The 13,407-nt window shown below is 42.3% G+C and overlaps 1 protein-coding gene across 1 annotated transcript in view; it reads right to left on the bottom strand.

Annotated features, from left to right (window-relative positions):
• The window catches only part of SIMC1 (SUMO interacting motifs containing 1), a 95,618-nt gene that overhangs the window by 1,715 nt on the left and 80,496 nt on the right, over positions 1 to 13,407 (bottom strand). Inside the window, exons 8-9 of the mRNA XM_082651897.1 lie at positions 5,871 to 6,027; positions 5,608 to 5,692 (exon numbers count right to left, since the gene is read on the bottom strand). Of these exons, the coding sequence (XP_082508023.1) occupies positions 5,608 to 5,692; positions 5,871 to 6,027 (242 nt within the window). The remainder of the gene's footprint in view (positions 1 to 5,607; positions 5,693 to 5,870; positions 6,028 to 13,407) is intronic.

Genomic DNA, 13,407 nt, shown 5'->3' with positions numbered 1-13,407 from the left:
GACTCTTCAAAAATGTACATATTACGAGAGACAAGTAAAGGCTGGGAGCTGTGTTAGATGACAGGAGACTGAAGAGCATAACAACCAAGTACAATGTGTGCTGTTTGACTGAATCCTGGCCAAAAGCAAAACTGAACACCCATAAAGGATATTATCGGCACATATTAGATAATATTAAATCAAGGATAAAATAAGTGGGATGATGAATAGTTGTTATGTAGGGGAATATTCGTATTCTTAAGCTGAAGTATTTAAGCATGAAGGATTATGACAGTGCAACTTACTCTTAACTGGTTCAGCAAGAAAAAGAAAAAAGCATATAGATGGATTAACAGATAAACCAAATGTGGCAAAATGTTAACAGCTTATGAATCAAGGTAAAGTTTATATGGGTGTGCATCGTACTATGCTTTAAACTTTTCTGTAAGTCCAAAAATAAAATACTGGGGGAAAGTACAAAGGTCTAAAGGTATCTCATCCCAAATCCATAACTCAGTCCCAACAAGGTTCTGGAAGTGTGTGGAATTGAGGGAAAGGAGCTCAAGGTTACATATAAGGCAAATGAAGTGAGAAGAGCCCTGCAGCCCTTCTGACTCCCAGGTGCGCCAGAGGCCACAACAGTATCATTTTCTCTATCTCATTTATAAAATGGGGGTAGTGGCGCCTTCATTAACAGGGTTATTAGAAGGACTGAACTACAGTGTCCAGAAATTTGGGAAACAATAAACTGAAAAGAAATTACAATAAATACACTGTAGAGTATCCAAAGAGTCTGGAAACATAGGAGGTGAAGCTGCCTTGAGATGTCATTACAGGGCCCTTTCAACATTCAATCAACAAACATTTACAGTGAGCACCTACTCTGTCTGTGGAACTGGGCTAGAATTCGGGGATGCAGTGGGATCAGAGCCTTGGGCCCAGCCTTCATGGACTGACGTTCTAGCTGCAGTGACAGTGCCTGACAGTGAACAAGCCAACAAAAACAATTATAGTTTTGGTGAGTGCAACCCAATAAATAAATCAGGTGCTGTGATGAAGAGGAACACTGGGGAAACGAGGGAAGCAGCTCACTCTAGTCAGGGAGGGCCTCTTAGCTGAGTCCCAAAGGATGAGAAGGAGGTAAGCATGCAAAGGTCTAGGGGAAAAGCAGTCCAGATAGAGAGAACAAGTGCAAATGCCATGATGCAGGAAGAGCTTGTTTCAAGAACTGGAGGTAAGATCCGGGTAGTAAGAAGGAGAGCAGGACTAGAGGAGACTGGCAGGCAGGCTGGGCCACAGAACAATGTGGAGTTTGGCCTCTGAAAGCAAAGGCAAGTATCTGGAGGGTTTTAAGCAGGGAAATGTGCTCTATTTCACTCTGATACTGGAGGAGAATGGTCACAGGGGACAAAAGCCTTTGAGTAGAATTTGATTTTCTTAAACAAAGCATGTACTACTCTGAAAAAAATTAAAATGACTTTGAAAAGATAGAATTGGCTGAATAGAGTGGGATATAGGGAACATGTGGGTTAGGAGCAAGAAGAATTTGGAATTTATTAATACAGGAAATTCAAAGAAGCAAAGGTTGGCAGTGCCCACCTAACCACCATCCAAGGGGAGGAAGTCTTGGCCAGTGGACTTGAACCATTCTGGTCCAGTTGGCAAGGCCTTGGATTTTATGCTTCAGTAGAGGAGAGTTCTTACATCGGAGGTTCTTGTGATTATTGTGTGAGGTGATTTATGTAAAGGGTTTATTTGGCACAAGGCCTGGCTCAAGATATTCTGGCTGGTAGTATTATTAGTTCCTGAATCAACACTAGGATCAGCTACTATTATTTTATCATAATCATCGTCACTACAGGAATCTCCAATCTAACAGTCACACTGATCTTCAAAGTGCTTCTGATCCGTCACTGCCTCCCCCACTGCACCACCCACACCCTTGTCACCATTATCCCTCCCCTGACCTCTCTGGTCCTTGGCCAAACTATTTATCACACATCAGGCAGAGTGACCTTACTTAAAACCACTTTGATGGGTTCCCTTCACTCTGGAATCAAGGTGAAATTCCTTAACACGAACTCCCTAACAGGAGGGCCCTTCACACCTGCTCCTGTCTGGTACCGTGGTCTCGTTTCGTGCTATTACCCCCTTGCTCACTGTATCCTAGTCCCACCAGTTTGCTCTATGTTGCTTGGACTCATTAAGCAACTTCTTGTCTCAAGGCCCTTGGACATGCTGTTTCTTCTTTCTGGGAAACTTTTCCCTCCCTATTCGCTTGGCTAACACTGGTACTTCATATCTCAGCCCAAGTATCACTTCTTCAGGGAGGCCTTCCTGGGTTCCTCCATAAACAGTGTAAGTCCTGTTTTGTGCACTTGTACTTTCCTTCACAGCATTTATTTTCATTGCAATTATATGTTACTTGTGTGGTGGTTTGTTTAGGGTCAATCTCTTTACTAGACAGTTAAGCTCTAGGAGGGCAGGGGCCATGTTGGTCTCATTCATTGAAGTTTTCCCAGTGAGCCAGGCACAGAGGAGGCATTCAGTAAATACTGTTGCCTGGATGAATGTATGAACTTAACTGATCTTGCCTGAGTCTGCTTTTCTCCCCTCTGTGGACAGGGCTCCTTGCAGGAAGGCTGTATGTGAGACTCTCCTTGGAGTGAACAGGTGTCTGACTTCCGCATCGCCCTAAGTGGTCCAGCAGAGTGGAATTCAGGAAAAGCATGCATTTCATTCGTTTAAATACTATATGTTTAAATTCCTAGAATTCATAGTTTCAAAATATGATGTTCTAATTATTCATAAGCATCAGGAAAACTCATGGCATTATGGCAATTCATAATTTTGCCGAGGCTGACTTGAGTTGCATAGTTGTGGAACTGGGGTGTGGGGGATTGATTCTCTCAGCCAGAGAATGTGAGCTCAGCCAACAGCCCAGCATCCACCTCTCAGTGGGGCTACTCTGCCCTCTACAGAAACATTTACAAGATGTGGGGCTTCAAGATATACTTCTCCCCAGGATCAAGGGTAGATACAAAAGTATTTTAACCATGTATAGAGAGTTTAGAAAGTGGGGGGTCGGAAATTCCTTAGAATCTCACCTTCTAATCTCACCCAGTGATTTCATAGAAAATTAGTTCCTTCCAGTGTGCTTTCACCATATACAGACTTTGGCAACAGACCTGGCTCTGCATTTACTTTCCTCTCAGCCTTTGTTTTCCCATCTGTGAAAGGCGGGTGGTACTCACCTTCACAGGGGTACTGGGTTAGATAAGCCAGTGCATGTGCATTTACCTATGCTGCCTTCCTCTCTTCCTCCATGCTAAGAGGTTCCCATAAACACAGGGCGAGCTTAGGCTCCCCAACCTCTTCCCTTCTTCCCCTGCCCTTGGAGCTGGACAACTCCGGCCGACCTCAAAACGCACTCAACAATGTCCTCAGCCCACTTGAAGAGGACAGAGATGACTAAGGAGCCCTCACAGTAAAATGCCTACTGACAAGGACACTGACCATTTCAGGGAACCATTCAGCTGTGTTCTTTGTAGTTCTTTGTAGGACTCTGTTTTCAAACTACTGGTTCTAAATATTTTTTTCTCCTTCTTAACTCCTGGTCTCCAAAGAAGCTGGAAACGACGTTAAGGATAAAATAGCATTGGAACACACCCCGTTTATTCTTGGTCAATATACACTGGTCTGAGGCCTTCCTCTCCTTTATTCAAGGCAGAAGAATATTCTGTAATAAAAGTAGATCCCATGTCCATCTTAAATTACTATTGCCCATGACCCAGGTGTATTCCCTGGGACGCAAAACAGAAATGAACAAGAAGTGTTAAAGGTGAACTTTAAGCAAAACCGAGCTGCTTTAATATTAAACTTTCAGCTAGCTCTCCAAAAGAAACAATTACATAAACCTCCATGAGGCATGGAATTTGCCTTTGGGGCTTTGTTCTGAGAAGGACACATACCCTTCTTTGAGCGTGTTAAAAAATGCACAAACCACACAATTACATGTCGTGGCCTTGACAATGCTCTCTCTTATGTTTTAGTTACAGGCGCCTGAAACAGAGAAGACCCTCCTGGCCAGATGACAGGCAGCTAACACTTGACTGAGCGCTTTCTACTTTTATCTCACGCCCATTAGCAATCAGTCTTGGCAAGTTATGTATTACCATCCCCGTTCTACAGAAGGAAGAAACTGAGGTCTAGAGACATAAAGTTAGCTGCCCAATGCAGAGTAGGTGATGGAGTTGGGATTTAAACCCAGACCTTCTGTCTTAAATCCAGTGCTTTTTAAAATGTTTCTGTAACAGCTTCCTCAATTCCAGGCCCAAGAGGTTGTAAGGACCATCTTATCTTTCCAAGTGCCATTACTGAGCTAAAATCAACCTCAATATGATCATGGCAGGTAAATTATGTATATATGTATGTGTGTGTGTGTGTGTGTGTGTGTGTGTGTGTGTGTGTGTGTATGCATTTTCCCCCCTTACTGATGGAGAATAAGTTGGACATTGTACCCCTAAATACGTGAGAATGGATTTCCTAAGACCAAGGGTATTTACTTTCATAAGCCAGGATAATTATAAAAAAAAATGAAACTTAATATTAACACAATACTATTATATAATCTACTTAAAATTTACCAATTGTCCCAATAATGCACATTATAACTTCTTTTTTCCTGGTTCAGGATCCCATCCAGGATCATGTTTTACGTTTAATATTCATGTGCTTTAGTTTGTTTTTAATCTGGAACAGTTCTTCAGTCTTTCTTTGTTTTTAAGACATTGTGACTTTTGAAAGTACAGGCCAGCTACTTTGTAAAAGCCCTTCAATCTGGGTTTGTCTGATGCTTCCTTCTGATTAGATTCAGGTCATGAATTTTTGGCAAGAACACTACATAAGTGATGAGGTGTCCTTCTCAGGGTATCACATCAAGAGGCATGTCAGTTTTCTCCCCTGAAAACTTACTATCTTTCCTTATGTAATTAATAATTACATTAGTTTCCCCAGGGACCACATTAATCCTTGGCTAATCAAATCATTCTTATTTGAAGCAGCTATTCCATCATTATCCTTGTCAATATTTGCCCCCTGAGTGTTAATTAGTCTAACTTTTCCAGATCCTCACGGATCACTGGCTTTGCCTGTGACTAGAGCAGAGCCACTTTCACAGACTTAAGAGTGTCTTACAACTTTTGCAAGATGTACATTTTTACTTTGCCACTGATTTGCTCTGTATTTGCATCATATTGACGGATATTTACAATCTCCGAGTCAGTGAGCAATCCACCCAACAAAGACGCTGCAGTGATAGGCCACGGAAAGATGCCAGGGCCAAATCAGGTCATTACTAAATCCTTCTCATGTTAGGATGACTTTTGTTTACCTGCACAGCCTAATAACTGTGAGGACCACGGTAGTATCTGCCATAACAAAAATACTATGTGAATTCTGTTTCACAGCAGTGATTCCGGCTATGTCCTTCCTTGTTCCTCACAGTTACAGCAAGGAACAATGGTTTACTGAAGCTAACAAATTAGAGTCCCTTATGTAACTTTAATTCATAATAATGTCCACTGTGAGACTCCCACACCATCTGGTTTGTGACCAAATGCTCCTTACCTCTTAAAACATGTTGGTAACTGGATAACAGAAACTGTAGATGCTCAACCAGTTCATCCCATGTCTGCCACTGGGTTTTATCCGACTGCAGAGATAGTAAAAGCAATTGGTAATAAATGCCTTCCTCAGTTAGAGGTTTTGTACAGTTTTCAAGTCACTTTTACATAATGTAAAAAAGTGTAAAACACTTTTACATAATTTACTTAATCAAGGATTAAGGAAAAGGTGTTCTAGGCCTGGAACTGAAATAGGGAAAAATGTACCTGACACTTGAGCAGTGATGTGGAATTGTTCAGAAAATAGAGGGCCTGGGCCAGAGACAAGGGCAGGCGGGTGGGTGTCTCACAGCTGTGGAGGAATATGATTTCCAGCACTTTGCAGCGCAGAAGGTGGCTCTCCATGGTAGTAAAGAACATCTCTCTGTGTGGAGAAGAGATAGAGAGAGTTCACCATCACAATTATTGTTTCACGGAACATACACCACAATTCTCCCTGAATGCTCTAACCTTTGCCCTAATCCAGAGAAGGCTAAGAAGGAATACAGTGAAGGCCTACAAAATCACAAAGCTTGTGGACAGGGCAGAAATGGATTTGTTCATAAATTCGCAACTGTCAGAAGGAGGGAAAGTCTTTGATATTTGAAAAAGACTAGTTTAGGACACGTTAAGAAGAATTATATCATACTGTAACCAAGAGAATTAATCATGAGATTACATATTTCTGAATGGCCATAATGTGCCAGGTACTGTTTGGCAGAAACAAGGAATAATAAGAGAAATAAAAGAGGATATTGCTCTCAAAAAGCTGATAGTTGAAGAGGGGCAAGAAGTATGCAACAGGAAACCTACATAAAGCGCAGGGCAAGTGTACACGTATGCGAGGTGCCTGTGGTGCTCTAGAGACACAGAGAAGAGAGCACATTTGGTCAAGGGGCTGGAAGCAGCCTTCGTATGGAGGAGGTGGCACTGCTGACAGTGGTCTAGGAGTAAAGAAGGCCCGAGGCAGGAGGCAGTTCAGTGCAGGGATAAACATGGGTAAAAACAAAGAAGTAAAAGTCATAGCTGGGGCACTGCAGCCTTGTTAAATTTCAAGTCTAGGACTTAAGAGTCCCAGAGGGACTCTGGCCCTTGACTTTGTCACTTTGTGCAGGGCAGGGCTTGGCCAGCGAGGGTGGGCTGGAGCACATTCAGAGGCTTCTGAGCAGGACAGCTGTAAAATGGGGGCTGTGCTTCAGAAAGGTGAATCAAACTCATTGTTCTAAAAGCAATGTCAGCTTCCAAAAAAAAAAAGTTATGAATCTCAGATGCACAGGGTGAATCTCTGGACTGCCTGAAGGTTTTTGCCTGAAGGTTTGTTTGGTGGTTCTTGCCAGGTCTGCTTGTCATAGCAGTTCTGAGGAATAGACGGCTCATGAGCAGATAAGGAGATGGCAGCAACAGAACTAGCTCTAGATCTCAGAGTTCTTTCTTCTACAACTGCCCCTTTGCAGTTTTGCAACATCTGGAAAAACAGGGTGCTCTTTGTGCCACTGTCACTTATAAAAATGATAAATAACAAAGTATCTATTCATTTTTATTTTCTTTTTTCTCCTTTCCCGTTGCTGTTCCACCAGGCACAGGTATTATTTGTATAAAAGCAAGGGTAAAAAAGCAGAATAAATACTTTAAAACCTTTGCTTCTTACCATTCAAAAGTTTTAAAAAGTCTGTAATATTTGTGAAAATCCATTTTATCTCTCTTTTTTAAAAAAAAATATATTTATTTATTTATGGCTGTGTTGGGTCTTCGTTGCTGTGCGCGAGCTTTCTCTAGTTGCGGCGAGCGTAGGCTACTCTTCTTTGCGGCGCGCGGGCTTTTCATCGCGGTGGCTTCTCTTGCTGCAGAGCACGGGCTCTGGGCACACGGGCTTCAGTAGTTGTAGCACGTGGGCTTCAGTAGTTGTGGCACACAGGCTCAGTAGTTGTGGCTCACGGGCTCTAGAGCGCAGCCTCAGTAGTTGTGGCACATGGGCTTAGTTGCTCTGCGGCATGTGGGATCTTCCCGGACCGGGGCTCGAACCCGTGTCCCCTGCATTGGCAGGTGGATTCTTAACCACTGCGCCACCAGGGAAGCCCCATTTTATCTCTTTAATGTGTGTTTTTTTTTTAAGTACGATTCTATACCTCCTCTGACAAATTTTCTTTTTTAATACAAAGGACTCCAAATCATTACATTTATAAGATATTCCCCCAATTCTTTTAAAGTTTAATTTCTACTCTGTATTTGGCCTATTACTTTCACAAGACAGTTTTCCTATTTAATAACTTTTTATTTCAAACTGTATTTTCTCTTCCAATTTTTATTCCAGGGCCTGCATTTGTCCTGGTTTTATAACCCAAGATGGCAAACCCAGAAATATCCAAGGGACAAGAAAGTAATTTTAATGTATTGGACATAGTAGGAAATGGAGGTACAATTATCTATAGCAATTCAAATTCAAAATTTAAAAACAAGATACAGAGGAAGGCTAACATCCAGATCCAGCCTTAACAAGTATAGCTGGTATTGGATTTACTCTCCTGTTATTAATAATTATAAACCTGTACAAAATATATGAAATAACTATTTTCAGGCATTGGACAAGCTACTACAAATGACTATTATTCTTGAGAGAAGGGAAACAAAGGTGGTGAACCCCATGTTTACCCCAGATTTCTTGCTGGGGGCACCTTCTAACTAAGGCAGAGGAAAGCGTCGGTCCCAAACAGAAAGCAGTGGGCTTGTTGGGCAGAGCAAACAGAGACTGGAGTTCAGTAGAGCTGAGGTGGCTGGAATTTGTGTCAAAGAAGAGGGAGCTCAAGAAATATGTGTAAGGGGCCCCCTTGGCACACGGACAGGGAGAAGATCCAAAAGCCTGGGAGAGAACAGCTAGTGAGGAGCTATGAGCTGACTGGGAATTTGGGAGAGTACCCAGTGCTGAAAGACATGGGGTTTCAATGAGCTAGAGGAGAGATCTCATTGAACATGTTGGGCATTCAGGTGCAACCCCAGAAAGACTAAGCTACAAGACTAGTATCTTAAGAAGGGTTGATTTAGAACACCCTTACAAATCCTAGAAACAAGGCTTAAAAGGAGAAAGCTAATCTGCCAATAAATCACTGTCTGCAAGAATGAAACTCAATACTCTTTAAAGGAAGTCAGCAAATTTCAGACTCTCAACAATGTGGCATTCATAATGTTCAGCACACAATAAAAAATTATTAGACAGGGGAAAAAGCAGGAAAATGTGATTCATAACCAGGAGCAAAATGTCCATAGAAACAGGCTAAGAGTTGATACAGATGTTGGAATTAGTAGACAAGGACTTTAGAACAGCTATTATAAATATGTTCAAAATTAACCAACCAACCAACCAACCAGCCGACCAACTAACCAAGATATATATAATCAGTGATTAGATGGGGACACTTAGCAAAGAGAAATGGACACTATAACAATGAACCAAATGGAGACTCTAGAGCTGAAAAACACAATACCTGAAAAAAAAAAAATCACTGGATAGGCTTAACAACAATTGGGCACCACAAAAGAAAAGATCAGGGAGCATGAAGTCTATCCAAAGTGAAAAAGAGAAAAAAAAAAGACAAGTCAAAACAAAATAAAACAAAACAACAACAGTAGAAAACACCAGATCCTCAGTGTTCTGTGGAACAGTGTCATACAGCTTAATGTATATGTACTTGAATTCCCAGAAGATGAAAGTTTGGGGCAAAAAATAATGGCCAAGATATTTCAAAAATTGATCAAAAGTATCAACTCACAGATTCCAGAATCTCAATAAACCCCAAGCAGGATAAACGTAAAGGAAACCACACCTAGTTATAATAATCAAATTGCTGAAAACAAAAAAAAGCAGCCAGAGAACAAAGACACATGGCATATAAGGGAACAAAAGTAAGAAATTCTAATGACTTCTCATCAGCAATCCAGAAGAAAATGGAACATCTTTAAAATAAATTAAAAATATCTATCAATCTAGAACTCATATCAAGTAAAAACACCAGTCATATATGAAGGTAAAATAAAAACATTTCCAGATAAACAAAAGCTGAGAGAATTCATTATGGTAGACCTGCACTACAAAAAATGTTAAAAGAAGTTAAGTTCTTTAGGTGGAAGAGAAATGATACCAAATGGAACTTGGATCTTCAACAAAGAAAGAAGAGCACCCAAAATGGTAGCTATGTGGATCTGATGTGTTTTTATTTCAGCACCACTAAGCAATTAACTCAATTCTGACACTATTTACCATAGTGTCAGATCCCACAGGTTAAGGGCTCAATCCTACAAGACTGCCCTCCCACTCTCTCTTCAGGTGCCAATTGGAAAGTCCAGGTTGTTGACCTGTGTGCTTCTGAACCACTTAGCTATAGATCGAAGGTTCCCAGAAACCCATCTTAGGTTTGATTAATTTGTTACAGTGGCTCACAGAACTCAGAGAAACACTTTACTTACTAGATTACCAGTTTATTATAAAAGGATATAACTCAAGAACAGCCAAATGGGAGAGATGCATAAGGTATGGGGAAAGGGTGAGGCCCTTCCATGCTCTCTGGGTACATCACTCTACAGGCATCTCCACCTGTTTACCAACCTGGAAGCTCTCTGAACCCAGGCCTTTTGGGTTTTCAAGGAAGCTGCATTAGATAGGCATGACTGATTAAATCATTGGCCATTGGTAATTGAACTCAACCTCCAGCCCCTGCCCATTCCCAAGACGTGGGGGTGGGGTGGGGGGAGGGCTGGTAGTGGAGGGTTGGAGTCCCAACTCTCTAATTACATGGTTCCCCTGGCAACCAGCTCCTATCCTTAGGTCACCAAATACTTTCTGAAAGACCCCTCACTAACATAACAAAGATAACTTGATCACTCTTATCACTTATAAAACTCCAAAAGAGCTCTGTGCCAGGAACAGGATGAAGATCAAATATATATATTTCTTATTATAGGTCATAATATCACAGTTAGGTAGTATAAAGACTTTCCCTCCCATATCTCTGAAATTTTTTTAAAAACAACTAAATGTTTAAAGCAAAAATATGATCCCATCCTGGAGTAAAATGTATGACAACAATAGCACAGAGGATGGGAGTGGGGTAAATGGAAATACACAATTATAAGGTTCTTACATTACATGTTATGATATAATATTAATTCAAGGCAGACTCTAGTAAGTTAAGAATGCATATTGTATTCCAAGAGCAACCATTAAAAAAAGTAAAACATTTGCTGAAAAAGCATGTGATAAAATTCAATACCTGCTCATGATAAAAACTGAGAAAACTAGGAATAGAAGGGAACTTCTTCAACTTATTAATGAATATCTACAAAAAAACTTATAGCTGGCATCATAATTAATGGTGAACTCATATATATATATTTTTTTGCGGTACGCGGGCCTCTCACTGTTGTGGCCTCTCCCGTGGCGGAGCACAGGCTCCGGACGCGCAGGCTCAGTGGCCATGGCTCACGGGCCTAGCCGCTCCACAGCATGTGGGATCTTCCCAGACCGGGGCACGAACCTGTGTCCCCTGCATTGGCAGGTGGACTCTCAACCACTGCGCCACCAGGGAAGCCCTGAACTCATATTTTAATTAATCAATAATTAATGAACTGAATGCTTTCCCCTACATCATGAACAAAGGTGTCTGCTTTCATCACTGCTATTCAACATAGTACTGGAAGTTCTAGCCAGTGCAGTAAGGCAATAAAAGGCATACTGATTGGAAAAAAAGAAATAAAACTTTCCCTATTTGCAGATGAAATGATGGTCTACACAGACAATCCTAAGGAATCTTTGGCACAAAAGCATTTTCCTTAAAAGAAAAAGCTGACAAGCTGGACTTCATTAAAATTTAAAGCTTGCTTTTTGAAAGACCTTGTTAAAGAGGATGAAAAGACAAACTACAGAATGGGAGAAAATATTTGCAAACTACAGATCTGAAAAAGGATTGTATCTAGAATATATAAAGACTCTTAAAAGTCAACAGTAGGAGAGCAGAGTCAAGATGGAGATGTGGGAAGACGTGGAGTTAGCTTTTCCCTGCAACTAGGGCGCCTGCCGGCCGCTGGTGGGGGACTCTGATGCCCAAGGAGATGGGAGATACCCCAAAGTGAACCGGTAGGATGTAGGGGGACTGATGGGGGAGGAGAAGTGGAAGCCAGACAGGATCGGCATCCCTGAGGCCAGGGAGATCAGGAGAGGCAGGCACTCTCCAGGAAGAGCAGGAGAGGAGGGAGGGTGATTGCCTGGCCCGCCTGGGCCAGGGAGCCTGCTGAGCTCCCAGGCCTGTACCCCCCCTCCAAAGCCCCATCCAGGCTGCGTGGGTCCTGGGGGCATAGGAGGGAGGCAGGGAGATCAGGAGAGGCAGTTGGGAGGAGCCATCTGGGAGGAGTGGGGGATGAGCGGAGGGCGATTGCCCCTCTCACTCGGTATGGGGAGCCTGCTGAGATCCCAGGCCTGTCACCTGCCCTCCAAAGACCCCTCCAGGCTATGTAGGTCCTTGAGGGCATAGGAGGGAGGAGGGGAGATCAGGAGAGGCAGGGGGGAGGGGCCCTCCCAGACTGGAGGAGCAGGAGAGGAGAGGAGGGCGTTTGTCCCACCCACTTGAGCCCAGGAAGCCTGCTGGGCTCCCAGGTGAAGTCCCCTGCCCTCTCAGACCAGGAGTGGGGGGCACGCCTGGGCTCCTTCTGTTCCTTGAGCCTAAGCCCCATCCCCCACAGCCCCCAGGGCCTGTTCCAGCCCTGTGGGTCCTGAGCATTAGCCCCAACCACTACCCAAACCTCACCCTTGCTTAGGCCCTGCCCTCTGCAGCCAAAGCCTCCTCCCCCACCCCCCTTTTTTTCCCTCCTCTTTTTTACTACTGTGGTACTGTTGTACCTTCTGGTTGTTGATTCATCTATATTTTTATTTTTATATTCTTCCTAACATATCTGTTAGTTTCCTAGTCTAATTTTATTTTTTACTTTGTTATTGTATTTTATTTTTTTGCCACCCCAGGCAGCTTGTGGGATCTTGGTTCATGAGCCTGCCAGGGTAAGGACGAAGCTCCTGCGGTGGGAGTTCTGAGTCCGAACCACTGGACTAACAGAGAACCTTAGACCTCAGGGAATTTTCATTGGAATGCGGTCTCACGGAGTTCCTCATCTTAGCACCAAGACCCAGCTCTACCCAGTAGCCTACAAACCCCAGTGTTGGAAGCCTCAGGCCAAACAACCAGTAAGACAAGAACACAGTCCCACTCATAAAAAAATTTAAAAAAATGAGATGGCAAAATAATATGTCACAGATGGAGGAGCAAGGTAAAAACCTACAAGACCAAAAATATGAACAGGAAATAGGCAATCTACCTGAAAAAGAATTCAAAGTAATGATAATAATGATGATTCAGAATCTCGGAAACAGAATGGAGGCACAGACTGAGAAAATATAAGAAATGTTTAACAAAGGTCTAGAAGAAATAAAGAACAAACAGAGATGAACAACACAATAACTGAAATAAAAAATACAGCAGAAGGAATCAGTAACAGAATAACTGAGGCAGAAGAACGAGTAAGTAAGCTGGAAGACAAAATGGTGGAAATAACTGTCGAGGAGCAGAATAAAGAAAAAAGAATGAAAAGAATTAAAGACAATCTCAGAGATCTCTGGGACAACACTAAACACACCAACATTCGAATTATAGGGGTCCCAGAAGAAGAAGAGAAAAAGAAAGGGTCTGAGAAAATATCTGAAGAGATTATAGTTGAAAACTTCCATAAC

This window comes from Grampus griseus, assembly GCF_964374135.1.
Source record: "Grampus griseus genome assembly, chromosome: 3".
NCBI lineage: Eukaryota > Metazoa > Chordata > Mammalia > Artiodactyla > Delphinidae > Grampus > Grampus griseus.
This window is presented reverse-complemented; position numbering and strand designations above follow the sequence as displayed.